The sequence below is a fragment of the Loxodonta africana genome, chromosome 25, assembly GCF_030014295.1.
Source record: "Loxodonta africana isolate mLoxAfr1 chromosome 25, mLoxAfr1.hap2, whole genome shotgun sequence".
Classification (NCBI taxonomy): domain Eukaryota; kingdom Metazoa; phylum Chordata; class Mammalia; order Proboscidea; family Elephantidae; genus Loxodonta; species Loxodonta africana.
This window is the reverse complement of record NC_087366.1, coordinates 48,543,436-48,558,407: the sequence shown is the minus strand read 5'-3', so window position 1 is coordinate 48,558,407 and position 14,972 is coordinate 48,543,436. Positions and strand designations below refer to the sequence as shown.

The 14,972-nt window shown below is 38.8% G+C and overlaps 1 protein-coding gene across 1 annotated transcript in view; it reads left to right on the top strand.

The window, feature by feature from the left end:
• Window positions 1-14,972, top strand: part of AHCTF1 (AT-hook containing transcription factor 1) — a 64,070-nt gene that overhangs the window by 44,957 nt on the left and 4,141 nt on the right. The window contains exons 30-34 of the mRNA XM_003410925.4: window positions 2,849-2,946; window positions 5,244-5,452; window positions 6,991-8,806; window positions 12,767-12,900; window positions 13,951-14,033. Coding sequence (XP_003410973.3) covers window positions 2,849-2,946; window positions 5,244-5,452; window positions 6,991-8,806; window positions 12,767-12,900; window positions 13,951-14,033 — 2,340 coding nt within the window. The remainder of the gene's footprint in view (window positions 1-2,848; window positions 2,947-5,243; window positions 5,453-6,990; window positions 8,807-12,766; window positions 12,901-13,950; window positions 14,034-14,972) is intronic.

Here is a 14,972-nt window from a genome sequence, read left to right as displayed (position 1 = left end):
CAGATGCGATGAATTGAGACAAAACTCTTACATTCTTTAGTGATTCTAATTTTGCTGAAGACCAAAATTTTCACTCATAGCCCTGCATTTGTCCATGTCCTCCCCTTTTCAGTGGTTTTGGGATGACCAGGTACAGGTCTCCTGTAGCACCAAGGTGGAGCCTGGGGGAGATGGCTGAGAGATATTTTGTTCCCTACCATTTGGTTGATAAGACTCTAGTTAAGTTTTTGTTTTTTAATGACTAATTGATCTGTTTTGCTACCAATCAGTCAGTAACACTGAGCACTTTGTGCCAGAAAAGGCACTGTACCAGATGCTGTAGGGGAGTGTTAGCAGATGCTGTAGGTGTGGGGGGTGTTAGCAGATGCTGTAGGTGTGGGGGGGTTGTTAGCAGATGCTGTAGGTGTGGGGGGTGTTAGCAGATGCTGTAGGTGTGGGGGGTGTTAGATGCTGTCGGTGTGGGGGATGTTACCAGATGCTGTAGGTGTGGGGGGGTATTACCAGATGCTGTCGGTGTGGGGGGGTGTTAGCAGATGCTGTAGGTATGGGGGGTGTTACCAGATGCTGTAGGTGTGGGGGGATGTTAGCAGATGCTGTAGGTGTGGGGGGGGTGCTACCAGTTGCTGTAGGTGTGGGGGGGTGTTAGCAGATGCTGTAGGTGTGGGGGGGGTGTTACCAGATGCTGTAGGTGTGGGGGGATGTTAGCAGATGCCGTAGGTGTGTGGGGGGGTGTTACCAGATGCTGTAGGTGTGGGGGGATGTTAGCAGATGCCGTAGGTGTGGGGGGGGTGCTACCAGATGCTGTAGGTGTGGGGGGGTGTTAGCAGATGCCGTAGGTGTGGGGGGGGTGCTACCAGATGCTGTAGGTGTGGGGGGGTGTTAGCAGATGCTGTAGGTGTGGGGGGGTGTTACCAGATGCTATAGGTGTGGCGGGGTGTTACTAGATGCTGTCGGTGTGGGGGGGTGTTACCACATGCTGTAGGTGTGGGGGGGTGTTACCAGATGCTATCAGTGTGGGGGGGGTGTTAGCAGATGCTGTAGGTGTGGGGGGTGTTAGCTGATGCTGTAGGTGTGGGGGATGTTAAGAAATGCTATAGGTGTGGGGAGTGTTACCAGATGCTGTAGGTGTGGGGGGTGTTAGCAGATGCTGTAGGTGTGGGGGGTGTTAGCAGGTGCTGTAGGTATGGGGGGGTGTTAGCAGATGCTGTAGGTGGGGGGGGTGTTACCAGATGCTGTAGGTGTGGGGGGTGTTAGCAGATGCTGTAGGTGTGGGGGAAGTTAGCAGATGCTATAGGTGTGGGGGGTGTTAGCAGATGCTGTAGGTGTGGGGGGTGTTAGCAGGTACTGTAGGTGTGGGGGGTGTTAGCAGATGCTGTAGGTGTGGGGGGTGTTAGCAGATGCTGTAGGTGTGGGGGGTGTTAGCAGATGCTGTAGGTGTGGGGGGGTGTATCTAGATGCTATGGGGGGGTGTTATTGAAATTGTGGTATGTTAGATTGATGCCTGTTACCAAACTATTTAAGCAGCTTACATTGGAAGTACACTGCTTTCTTTATTGAAAGTCAGCTGAACCTAAGCAGTTTGATTTAGTAATTGATTTACATTCTGGCACATTCGTAAGACTGGACACAAGCAGTTTGCATATCAGTACTTTGAGAGTGGCACTGTTACAGAGGATACAAAAAATGTGGCAGCTTCAATTATCAAGAAACAGTAAAGGTAACTTATTAAGATTAATGATTTGAGGGATTGTAAATGTTTTATTACTTTGTAAGTAATAATGAGAATGACTTCACATACTACCCATAAAAATCAGTATCATAATAGTCAACTCTTAAACGTTCAACTTGATCACATACTTTAGCTCTGAGAAGAGAAAGTCAGATTAGCTGGAATCTTTGCAAAGCGTCATAGAAAAAGCAAGAGAAACTAATACGAAAGGATTGTCCGAATTGTTTATTGTTTAGTGAATTTAATGAAAACTAAATGTTATTTGTTATAATGAGTTTAATGGATAATTTTAACAATCACAAAGAGCAGTCATGAGGAGAAACTTTGTGGGCACCAATAATAATCTAGGTGAATATTCATCATCTCGGCAGGGTGGTTCCTTTTTAAATATAAATTTATTTGACATTTTGTGGAAATTTATTGTTGGTTCTCAGTTATCGTTATCCTTTTTATAAGTACTGTGATTGAGATAATTTTTACAAACATATCTATAAATAAGTAAATGTGTATATATTCTAAATGCCTGCTTTTCCTTGAATTTACTTTATAAGTGTCCAATTTAAAAATCAACACATCACTTTAGTTGAGTTTGGGAGATGGACCAGCACAAAACAGAAAGTGACCACTGTCCAGCTTATTTCCAGAACTTATTTTCATCACATGGATAAGTACACAGCTCTCGGTGGTCTCCCACTCTGAGTCATTCATATACTCTTCCTGGGCATTATTAAACATTGAACCTGACTCTGCTGAATACATAAGAAATATTCCTTAGTACTCTGACAGGCTTATTTGAACAGTTTGGCCACAGATTATTAAAAATTGGCCTGAGTGTACTTCATTTAGCTGACCAACATTTTTAAATCATCTTATTTGTAGTTTATGTCTGTGCCATTTTTGCCAAAATAGTAAAATAGCAAAAAATAGACAAAACAAGTACAGCATTGTTTAAATTCACTTGTAAATTTTACAGTGCTATGTAAAATGAACTTGAATGGTACTAATTTCTCTGAACCTCAGTTTTCATCAGCAAAATGACAACTGGTGGGGGGAGGGTTAGAGAAGGTTAGAACAGAATGGGATTTTTTTACACTAAAGTATGTATTTCTATTTCTAAAGGAAAATCCTCTTTCCGGAATCCAAGGCACCAGTTTTGGATGAAGGACTAGTATCTGTTGAAAACTGCGCCTCTCCAAGTAGAACAGATAACAATAAGCGTAAGTATTATTTTTTTTAACTTCAGGATTATTTCACTTTAGTGTTTCAGTAAAGCGCTTTCTAGAAAGAAGAGAGTCTGTTACCCAGATTTCTTTTCTCAGTTCTTCTTCTCTCAGACTGGTCAGCTTCCTTGGCAAAATACTAGCATTCCGAGGAGGTGTATCAGCTATCAAAACAGTGTGTTGCTTGGAAAGCGCTCTGCGACTCTAATAGTAGAAGTCCTAGAATGGTTTTCATGCACATGTTTTACTTTGAAACATCCAAAGGGAGCTATGTAAATTAGCTTGTAGCTAGACTGTGTACTGCCATCTGATCTGCTGGACTTAGATATCTACATGGGGCATCTTCTCAAGAATGGCTTTTTAGTATTAGAAATGGCTCAGAAATGAAGGATTTACTCCAGGGAAATTAACAAATATCTAGAACTCATTTAACTTTTCATCCAGTGAACATTTTTTTTTTGAGTGCCTACTGTTAGCTGCTGTTGTTGAATGCCATCAAGTCAGTTCTGACTGAGTAACCCCATGTGACAGAAGCTGCTCCATAGGGTTTTATTGGCTGTAATCTTTCTGGAAGCTGATTGCCAGGTCTTGCTCCCGCAGAGCTGCTGGGTGAGTTCGAGCTGCCAACCTTTCTGTTAGCAGCTGAGTGCTTAACTGTTGTACCACCTGGACTCCTTGCTACACCCCGGTTATACAGAGATGGGGAAAATACATTTTCCTTAGTGAGTTCACAGTTGGGTTTAGGGAACACAGACACCTTGAATGCCTATTATATGCTCAAAACTTGTCTGAGGATTTCACATGTACGAACTCATTTAATCTCCACAGCTATGCTATGAGGTAGTTACCATCTGACCTAGAGTCCCTGCTCTTAACTATGATGTCTTTTGCCCGTCCCATTATGAATAGGGATTACAACAGGGCTGAGCAATCTTGGGTTTTGTCCCATGGTTAAGAATGTAATACATGTTTATTGTAAAATAAGAGAAAATTATCTTGACATGTAAAGTAAAAAATCCCCGTAACCTGGTTACCCATTTTAGGGATTCACTGTTAATTTTTCAAAGTGCCCTTTTTTTTCTATGCATATTTTGCTCCAACTTGTCAAAGAGGAGACATGCATGGTAGCTAGAGAGCACAGGACTTGAACCAGACTTCTTGCATCATAACGAGTTCTGCCCTGGTACTTTGGGTAGTTTCTTAAACACTACCTCTGTTTCTTTGTAAAATGGGAATATTAATGGTACCCACTGCATAGTTAATGTGATTGAGCGAGTTGCATGTAAAGTGTTTAGAACAGTGCTAGGCACTTAATAAAAGGTCAGTAAATGTTAGCCTTATTATCAATTATCATTTATTATTATCAAAAAACAACCTGCATTTTTCACTTAACAGTGTATTTATGACATCTTTCTGTGTCCATAATATGGATTGAGTCTTATTTCTAATGGTTGTAGTAGTATTCCATAATACGGAGAGTCCATGATATATTTAACTAATTGCTTATTGGTGGATATTTGGTCTGGACGCCACTTTTGTTGTTTGTTTTACTATTTTGGTTCTGCAGTGAATATTCCTGTATGTTTATCTTTGCGCATTCTATGTCAGCATTTCTGTTGGGTAGATTCTTAACACGGACTTGCTAGGTCAAGGAATATGTGCATTTAATATTTTATTGTTTCCTCTGATGTAGATTGTATACTACTTTCATATAGATGGTTGGAAGTTAATTTTTTAAAGTGGTAGAGTACATTTGTGGCCATTTGGATGCTTTGTGCCAAAAGAGAATCATTTAGTACTTTTAGTAGGCAGATCAAAGGTGAGACTGCATGTTCCTCATTAATTCTATAATGGCTCAACAAAGATAGTTGGTTGTCTAGTAGTCACCTGGTGAATATAATTTTCAGATTAATTTAATAAGGAACAAACATTCTGAGCTCTTCACAGCGTTTGTCATCTCACTAAAGTTTCACAATAAGGGCAGGAATTATATTGCAGTTGGAAAAAATCAGTGTCATCTTTTTTAAATATGAAATTCATCTTCCATGTTTTCTCTTCGTGGAAAGTAAATACATTGAACTGAATGATAGAATACTGAAGAAAATAGGACTAGTATATAAATCCTTTTAGGCTTTTTCCTTAGATGTTAAACTTTTTTTTTTGCAAATGATGTTTATCAAGATAATATTCTCAGATGCAGTGTAGCCTTTCCCTTTCTGTTTGCTTCCTTAATTGTGTATGGATCATAGTTTCCAATGTAAAATGTAGAGGATTAACTCCGATTTTTCTTTCAGCTACGGCAGATGCCCTCAGTGATAGTGGAAGCTCTGGGCCTGTTACCTCTGAAAGTCCTAGTGTCTCTGAACATAGGCTTGATCAGGAAATAACATTGAACCTTAAAGAAGATCATGAAATAGAAGTTGATGTACTAAAAGAAAGTGTTGACTTACCAGAAGAAAAGACTCCAATTTCTGATGGTCCTCCTGATACTCAAGAAATTCATGTAAAAAATTTTATTTATTATTTTTTTTCTTTTTTAGTCATTCAGTTTTGGTTTAGTTAGGCCTTAAGAGATCATAGTTCAAACCTAGTACATCAATTCATTCAACTGCTACTAAAAAAAAACTCTTTATGAAAATCTTTGTTTTAGAAATTAAGCATTTAAATGTTTTGTGGAATACAGAAGAACACATGTGAATAAAAAATTGGTTTTCATGAAAACCAAAGACTGTTAAAGAAAGTATAATTTTAGCAATTTAATTTTGTCTAGTATCTGGTTTAAATGAAAAGTTTTTTAGCCATAAGAAAACAGGTAATGGCTATTCCAGAGACTAGTATGACATTTAAACTATTCACAGCATATATCTGAAAAGAATCAGATACAGCTGGACAGGATTTTTTTCTCCATCACTACTTGGAGGAGAATGGTATTCAGCTGGCTGGGGTTGAACCCTCCCATAAACTCCAGAGAGGATCTTTTTTGGAGGGGGTACTTAATATAACTTATTGATTTATAAGAATTCCACCAAATCTCTTTTATTATTAAGAGACAACTTCTATACAGTAAATGAATTTAAGATGAAGAACAACCAACTCTTTATACAAATCTGATTATATAGAATTTGGGAAGTTTCTTAACTCACAGAAATATCCTAGTTACCCATATTGGTCTTCATGAATATTCTCACTCTGAAATAGAAGGATAAAATCCCTAATCCTTCATCTGGGAACCTAATAAAAATTGTGGGTACCTGGTATGAGTGGGAATCCTTATTTCTAGGTATTTCCCATCTATCATCTCACTGAATGTTTGGGGAGTGGGAAAATGTCATTGTGTAGGTGGGTGGTAATGTTCAACCTTCTTGGTCAGGAGATCTCTCTGTTACTTTCTACCTCCTCCTTTTTCTCCCCTTCCCTTACCAAAAGGTAAATGCAAGGACCATTCCTTCTTCCACCAAACCCTTGCAGGAGAGGTACTGAACTTGAAAGCCTTAGGAATTTCATGGTTTATGCAGCCCCAGCAAAGGGAAGAGGATTGAGTCTAGCCCAAGGGAGCTTATGTAGGTGAATTCTTCTTCAACCTTATGGGGATCATGCTGTTGAGAAAAGTGTGGATAGTTAGGTAATTTGGGGATTATCATTAACACACAGTTTGGGGGTTGTTTCTTTTTCTCCGGTTAAATTTTTCTTGAGTGAAAATAGAAATAAGTCCTTAATTCTTCTCACAACTGTTACCATTATGATAATTTTCAAGATTTTGTTAAGACTGTCTTTTTTTTTTTTTTTAGCCAGGGAAATGTGGAATTTCTACTTTAATTCCAGTCATAATCTCAAAATCTTTTATTTAGTTATTTTGACTGAGTGAGAAAGTGTGATTGTTTAAATGGATATTGTATAAAGTAAGCCCATAAGTCATATCAAATGTAATTTTGTTTAAAAATACACCGAAGGTGAGATGGTCATTTAAAACCCTTCCGCTTTAGGGGTTAAATATATGTGTTAAAATTCTGTAACTAATCTCTTCCCTTTAATTCTTTTTAGGTGATTGAACATGAAAAAGTTGAAGCTCAAGATACAGGAGAAGAGGCTAGGAATCGTTCATACACTGAGTTATATCCCTCAGGAACTCTTAAGCTTCAATACAATTTTGATACCATTGAGCAACAGTTTTGTGACTTGCCTGATAATAAAGACTCTGCTGAGTGTGATGTTGCTGAAGTAGATGGGGAACTTTTTGTTGCTCAGAGTAATTTTACCTTGATATTAGAAGGTGAAGAAGAAGTTGAGATGGCTGATTCTGCAGCATCTAACGTATTAGTTAAAGCAGCTAACACAGCAACTGAGGAAAAACATGTGTGCATTGGGGAGAGTGATAATCATGGGTATGTTACCAATTTGCCGTCTATCATAACTAGTGATCAAGAGTCCCAAAAGGTAGAGACATTACCGTATGTGCCTGAACCAATTAAAGTAGCTATTGCAGAAAACCTACTAGATGTAATTAAAGACACAAGAAGTAAAGAAATTACTTCAGACACAATGGAGCAGCCCATTTGTGAAAACATACCTTTAATAAACCAAAAGGTAGTGTCTTCAACCAAATTAGTCAAGTCTACGTTTAAGACTATTGAGGAAACCAGTACAGTGACTATAAATGTCAGCCAGGTAGATGACACGATTTCCTCCAGAACTCGCACGAGAGGACAGCGTGTCCGAAGCATGAATATGAAATCACAACAGGAAGAGGCAGCAAATATTGCTACTCCTGAGATACTGGGGCTTTCAGTTACGAAGAAAACTAGGAAAACAAAAGAAATTTCTGAAAATGTCTACTCAGATGTCAAAGGAATATCTCAGAACCAGCAAATACCTCAAAATCCAGTTACTCCTAGGAGAGGAAGGAGAAAAAAAGACGTCAATCAAGACACATTAGAAAGTATTAACCCTATGGGACAAGAATTACAGACCACAGGTAGGGAATTAAGAAGGTCAAAGTCATCTCAGTTTTTGGAGCCAGCAACTGAAGAAGCTTCTTTTAACAAAGAAGTTAAACGTACATCTGTTACAAAAAGGACTCCTAAAAGAACTAAAAAGTCTATTGAAAATCAGGAAAGTGTTGAAATTATAAATGATCCAAAAGTTAACAAAGTGGCAAGTCCTAGCAGAAGTATCAGAAAATTGAGACGCACTGATTTGAAACCTGAAGATGTAGAATATAAACAAGATGGAACATCCAGTGACCAGCAACTGCCTGCTCAACATAGTAGAAGAGTCAAAGAGAGAGAAGTTAGTGCATCAGATGTGACGAAGCAGTCTAAACTTGGTACATCACAGCTGACTCCTCAGGCAGAATTCAATATTCCTACCACACCTAGGAAACGGGGTAGACCAAGAAAAATAGATCAAGCTGAAGATCTAGGATTGAAGGCTGTCGAGGGAGAGAGAAGTACCCAAAAGAGAAAAGCTCTTAGCATTCAAAGGAGATCTACAAGAAACACTCCAGCTAAGAGTGAAAATACTGATGTCGAAAAACCAGCTTTAGAAGAATCTGTTTTATTGCCAAACGAACTATTTACTGTGGTGAGCTCTAAGAAGAAGCTTACAAAAAGGACCGAAAGTCAAAGCCAAAAACGTCCATTACACTCAGTATCAGAAGAGCGCTTTGATAATGAAATGACGCACCATGAACCAAATAGCCAGGAGGAAGGAACGCTGGCCACAGCTGCTTTGACTAAATCTTCCCGTAGCACAAGGACTAGATCTAGCAAGGCCGCCTTGTTGCCAGACCTTTCTGAACCAAAAAATGAGCCTCTCTTATTTTCTACTCCTGTGTCAAAAGTCCCAAGAAAAGAGAAAGGTACTTCTATATTTCTGTTTTTTAAAGCACAGTTTACATCTCATACAAAGCCTTCAGTAATTGATTTTGTCCTAAAAATATTTAAAAAATAGCTATAAGGAACTCTCTACCCAAAAAGATTTTGATCATTTGATAGTAAAAATTAAAGATTCATGTTTCAGAGTTGATTCAAGAATTCCCTGATTCAGTGTGACTTTTTAAATCTTAAATTCACTTGACGTGGGTTTAATTTTTTACAGTAGTATCATTTATCTTCATTCTGCCCTATCATAAATGGCTTTAGTTTTGATTTCTCCCAGGTAGAACCAGCGTTTTTAAGCTCAGTACCATTGCATTTGAGTCATGTCTCAGGTGATAACCACAAGCCTGGATCGTTTTGAGGGAAAAAAGAAGTAGGATTTTATTGACCAGTATACCAAAATTATTTAAATCATTCCCCCACACACAGGCGTGGCCGCATGCCCAAACTCCCTCATTGCCACTGATGAGTTTATGTTTATATGGTTTGGTTGGTGCAGCTTATCCTTCTCAATCGGGTTGATACTGCACCCATGGGGGCAGAAATATCTTTTTTATGTATAAAGTGCAGATATCCATACAGTACATAAAGAGATGCAGAAAATACTAAAATTTCATGGGGAAAAATTTCAGCGGAAGGGAGGGAATAAGGGGGAAGTTGAGACCCTGGTATAGCTGAATAGATCCCATTTGGGTGGTTTTAAAGGGAACTGGTGAGAATAATGGTTAGGTAAACAAAAACTGTCATGTGTATATTTTTAAATGTATTATTACATGCAGTCGAGTTGATTTTGACTCATAGCAACCCTATATGACAGAGTAGAGTTTCCTAGGTAGTAACCTTTATAGGAGCAGATCACAGGGTCTTGTCTCCCTCAGAGATGTCTAAACTTGCGAACTTTCAGTTAGCAGTGGAGTGTTAAACCATTGTGCTGCCAGGGCTCCTTTAGTGAGTGAAAATCCGATGTAATTTCATCCTGACTTGAAGACCAAGAGAAAAATAAGCCATTTAACAATCTGTGAACTGAAACTTTGTCTTAAACATTCATTCTGCAAAAACCTTACATGGCCTGAGCCCAGGAAAGGGCCCTCCCCATGAAATTGATTCTTTGTCCTAAAGATAATTTGTCCTTGTAGGGGTACCTCCTGCCCAGTTTGATCAGGCCTTTGATTTAGATCGTTGTTAGTTGCTGTCGAGGTGATTCTGACTCACAGCAACCCTGTATGTACAGAGTACAGCTGCACTCCGTGGGATTTCTAGGCTGGGACCTTTCAGAAGAAGATGGCCACACCTTTCTTCCCAGGCATTTCTAGGCGGGTTTGAACTGCCAGCCTTTCGGCTAGTAGCGTAGCGCTTTATTTGTGCCACCCAATTGCTCCTTTAATTTTAGCCCCCCCACCAAAAAAAAAACCCAGTGCCGTCAAGTTGATTCCCACTCATAGTGACCCTACAGGACAGATTAGAACTGCCCATAGAGTTCCCAGGGGGCACCTGGTGGATTCGAACTGCTGGCCCTTTGGTTAGGAGATAGCACCTAACCACTATGCCACCAGGGTTTCCTTTAATTTTGGTAGTACTGTGTAATTCACTTTCCTCATGATGTCGAGAAAGCACGGTTTAAATGTTTAAATGGCTAAATGAAATGTATCAGATTTTAGCTAGTAAGCAGTTCAGTGCACATGCTGAGTTACAAAGCATAATTTTGTTTTGCTTAGGATGAGGAAGAGAGGAGGAGCCAGGAAGTCTGTGTATTTCAAAAGGTGGAATAAGACCATTTGTTCCATAAGTGGAACTAAAGGTGACGTGTAGCAGTATTTTTAGTTCAGAAATACCAGTTGCTGATTAGCCAAATTTTATTAGATTTGGGCAGTTGAACTTTGACCCTTTCTTGGTCTTCTATACAGGATACTTGAAAAAGAATAAAAGATTCATGAGAACGAAAGATTACTATTTAAGTTTTATTTAAACCACCTTTTTTCTTTTTTTTTTTCTTTTTTAGTAATTATCTCTTCCTCTGGTTTGCTTTGGGTTGCTGGTAGTTTTAAATATTCGTTTTATTGTTCCTTTATTTTGCTATGGTAGTTAAAATGAAAAAGTACAACAGTGAGAGTTTCAAAAGAACGTCATTAACGTAACTGTTTTATACTTTCCATGGGATTCAGAAGTGTACCTAGAAATCGGGCATTATTTTGGTACAGCATAGCAAGTATATCTCAGTAATTCTCTTATTAGTCATTTTTAGAGATTCGTCATCTATATACCTATTATAATTTTTTTTTTTTTTTTTGGCTAATACATTCCTGCCACACCCCGTTGCTGTCAAGTCGATTCCTACTCATGGCAACCTTATAGGACAGTAGAGCTGCCCCATAGTGTTTTCAAGGAGCAGCTGGTAGATTTGAACTGCCGACCTTTTGGTTGGCAGCCGAGCTCTTAGCCACTGTGCCACCAGGGCTCCTATGCTTTCCTTAGAAAATTAGAAATTGAAAGTGTATAATCTAGCAATCTAGAGAACCACTAACCACTGTTTACATTTTCTTGTATATTCTGCCAATCTTTTTTTTTTCTGTGTGTTTATATAATTTTGGGGGGAAAAATTAAAATGTGTTTGTATATATGTATATATTCTGCTTCCTCCCCACTTCATGAGCATTTTCACTCTTATTCTTCAGAAAAAGTCAGAATCAACTTGATGACAATGGTTTTTTTGTTTTTGCTTTTTGGTTTCTAGTGTGAGATGATGAGGGTGGAGAAGATGAGAAGAAATTTGGGATTTCTTGTTTCTGCCACTTAATAGCGAGGGGAGAGATGGCTTGTATTTCTGACCTCATGCCTTTTGTTAAGAACCGTATGTTCTAAGAACAATTTGACATCTGATAGAACTCTTTTAATTGTCACAGAATGTGAAATAACATTGAACTATAATTTGAGAATTTCCGTTCAAGGTTTTATACATGAAATAATAACATCATAGCATATATAAGCACCTGTTGGAGCCCTGATGGTGCAGTGGTTAAGAACTGCGACTGCTAACCAAATTGTCGGCAGTTTTAACCCACCAGTTGTTCCTTGGAAACCCTATGGGGCAGTTCTGCTCTGTCCTGTAGGGTTGCTATGAGTTGGAATTGATGACTGCGGGTTTGGCTTGGTTTTTGCAGCACTTACTATATACCACACGTTGTTCTAACCCTTTAATCCTCACAATAACTTTATGAGGTTTAAGTAACTTGCGTGTATTTGGTTCCACGGCTACTAATTCCAGGACCTGTGATTTAATCCCTGGCAGACTGCACTGAATTCCCTAAATTGCTTCCACAATTGACACTGATAATTGCCATTAATATGGAAATCCTCTAATTAAAACAAAAAAAATGAGACTAAGTCCTGTGTGATAAACCTTGTCCCTGAAATAGTATAAATGATGAAGCAGACTAGCTCAAGTTATATACCAAATTGATGTTGGAGGAGCAGTGATGACCCAAACTAGTGGAGTAATACAGCTTTGTACCTGCTTTTAGGTCCTTTCTTTATATGGTAGCATTATTTAGTTTGAAGCATTAAATATTCCTAACCATTTAGTTTACCCAAATGATGTTGGGATTTTTCCTGTCAGCTTTCTCTTCTAACATGGGTAATTGAGTTAGGGTACAAAGGTTTTCCAGATTTTAGGATATTTGCATCTTTCTAATGTACATCATTTGTTCCAAGATTTTGTTGAACTATATATGTGAATGGAGCCCTGGTGATGCAGTGGGTAAGAACTTGGCTGCTGACCATTAAGATTGGCAGTTGGAATCCACCGGCCACTCCCTGGAAGCCGTATGGGGCAGTTCTACTCTGTGCTATAGGGCCCCTATGAGTCGGAATTGAGTTGATGGCAATGGGTATATATGTAAATAGTTACAAATACTGTGGGGTTTTTTTTTTTAACCTTTCTTTAGCTAAAAACGTAGAAGCTTCTGCACAGCTGAAAGAATTGGTTTCAGATTTATCTTCATCGTTTGTCTTCTCACCTCCTACTTTGAGGACTAGGAGAAAAAATGCATCCAATATGTCCAACCTTGTAGACAAACCGGTAAGGAATGCATTTTATTTTCTTGGTTGTTTAAACAGTTGTTATTTGTTCTTTAAAGCAACGTCTCCTAAATAAACTTCTTTAAAGCTAGCAGACATTTATTTACACTAAAAGCCCAGAATTGCCTTATCTGTGCCTTTGGAGACCCTATCCTTTAAGACAAATTTGTGGCTGTTACTGATGGTATTACTGGCAGCTGCAATTTAAATTACTTGTTAATGGAACGGTTTTTTAAGTTTTAATGTCTGGGTGTGTTTATTTAAAATGTGAATTCCCAAACCCTGGAACGTCATCCACAGACCACACTCAGAGAAGAGTGTTTCGGAGTTGATTCTAATTGCCTAACTTGCATCAAAACCTAAAATACAAATAAAGGATTGAGTGTATGTGTGAGCCCCTTAAATTTACCATTATCAGTTCATAAGCATGTATTGAATTATTTGCCATCTGCCAGGTACTGTAGAAAAATAAATCATAGAAATTCCTTTGTCTTTCAGGAACTTAACAGTTTAATTGAAGAGGCAGAAACATAAATACTTATTTCACAGTGTGAGAGAATCATTTATACCCAAGCATCCCCGTAGACAAAGATAGAGGAGACAGGCCTTCCCAGCAGAGGGAATAGCAAATGCAAAGAAAGGCGCAAGGCACGCAGCTGCAGGGATGCACTAAGGAACAAGCAGACAGCGTGTTTGCATGTTAAATAGTTTCTGTCAGTTCTGGGAAGGAAAAATAATCTCTTGTAGCCTAATTGGTGTTGAGATGATCAGAGCTTGGATTTGGACAGAGGCCGTGGGAACAAAAGGGCAGTGGAGAATGGCAACATTCCAGAATGAAGTTGGCGGGACTTGGGGATCAGTCGAGTGTGTGCAGTTCTAGATGACCAAGGTTTCTGCTTCTGAATATCAGAGGAGTCACTTCGGACTTGTTGAATTTAAATTTATTAGCACTGTTTGGCACTATTCCGTAACTCTAGGTAGAACTTTCTGAATTTAAATTTCAAATGTTTAATTAATTAAGGTTTATGTTTTTTGAACTTCTAACCCATAGGAAGATGATCCTAAATCAGGAGAAACTGTGGAAAAACAAAAAGTGAAAAGAATCAGGACTGCAAAGACAAAAGAAGCAAGCAAGTATGACTTTTTCTCTGCTGTAATTTTTATCTGTTTTGTTTTTCAACATTAGATTTGTGAAGAGCCTAATTTAAAAAGGGAAATGAAGCTCATCAGAAAACGGTAACGCTTAGGGACATTTTACGACAAGCACTGACTCCTTAACGTTGGGTTTTATTGGTGAAGGTGGATTTTTCTGTGCAGCGTGAAACCCATTCTTTTTAAGAAGGGTGATGAAGTGGGGCTAGTTTGGCACTTAATGGATCTCTCTGCTTGTGCAGTGGATGGGGGAGGGGAGAGGGGTGGTTCATTAATCTTTTAGTTAGTAAAGATGGGTAACTATTAGTAAAATTATAAACTTATAAATCCCAAATTATTTATGCGTAATTGATTGTGTGTATGTGTAGAAAACGGCTTCCTAATTGAGAAATTTGCTAAGTGCTGGTATTTGGGAATTGTCATTTTTCACGTTTCATGACTTGCTGGACTCTATTTCATGGAGTGACTGCTAGTACTCAGCCCATGCTGTCACCCATAGTATTTATTCATTGTTGTTCGTTGCGGTGGAGTCATCCTGACTCAGGCCGGCCCACGGTGTGCAGAGGAGAGCTGCGCCGCAGATTTTTCAAAGCTCTGACTCTTTAGAAGCAGATCACCAGGCCTGTCTTCCCAGGTACCTCTCGATGGGTCTGAACCACCAACCTTTGGGCTGGTAGTCAAGCACCTAACTCTTTGTTCCACCCAGGGACCAGCTTGGGCTAGTATTGGTTAAAACATATGAAATATTTAAAGGAAAATTCAGGAATGATTGTTTTTAAACGTCCAAATCAAAAAGAAAACATCTCCCCAAGTGAAACTTTGGTTTTAATTCTAACTGCTTCACCTTAGCTTCACTTCACTTCTTCCAACTGTTCTCTTTTATAAAATGAAAGCACTAGACAAGGTAATTCCTAAGGTTTC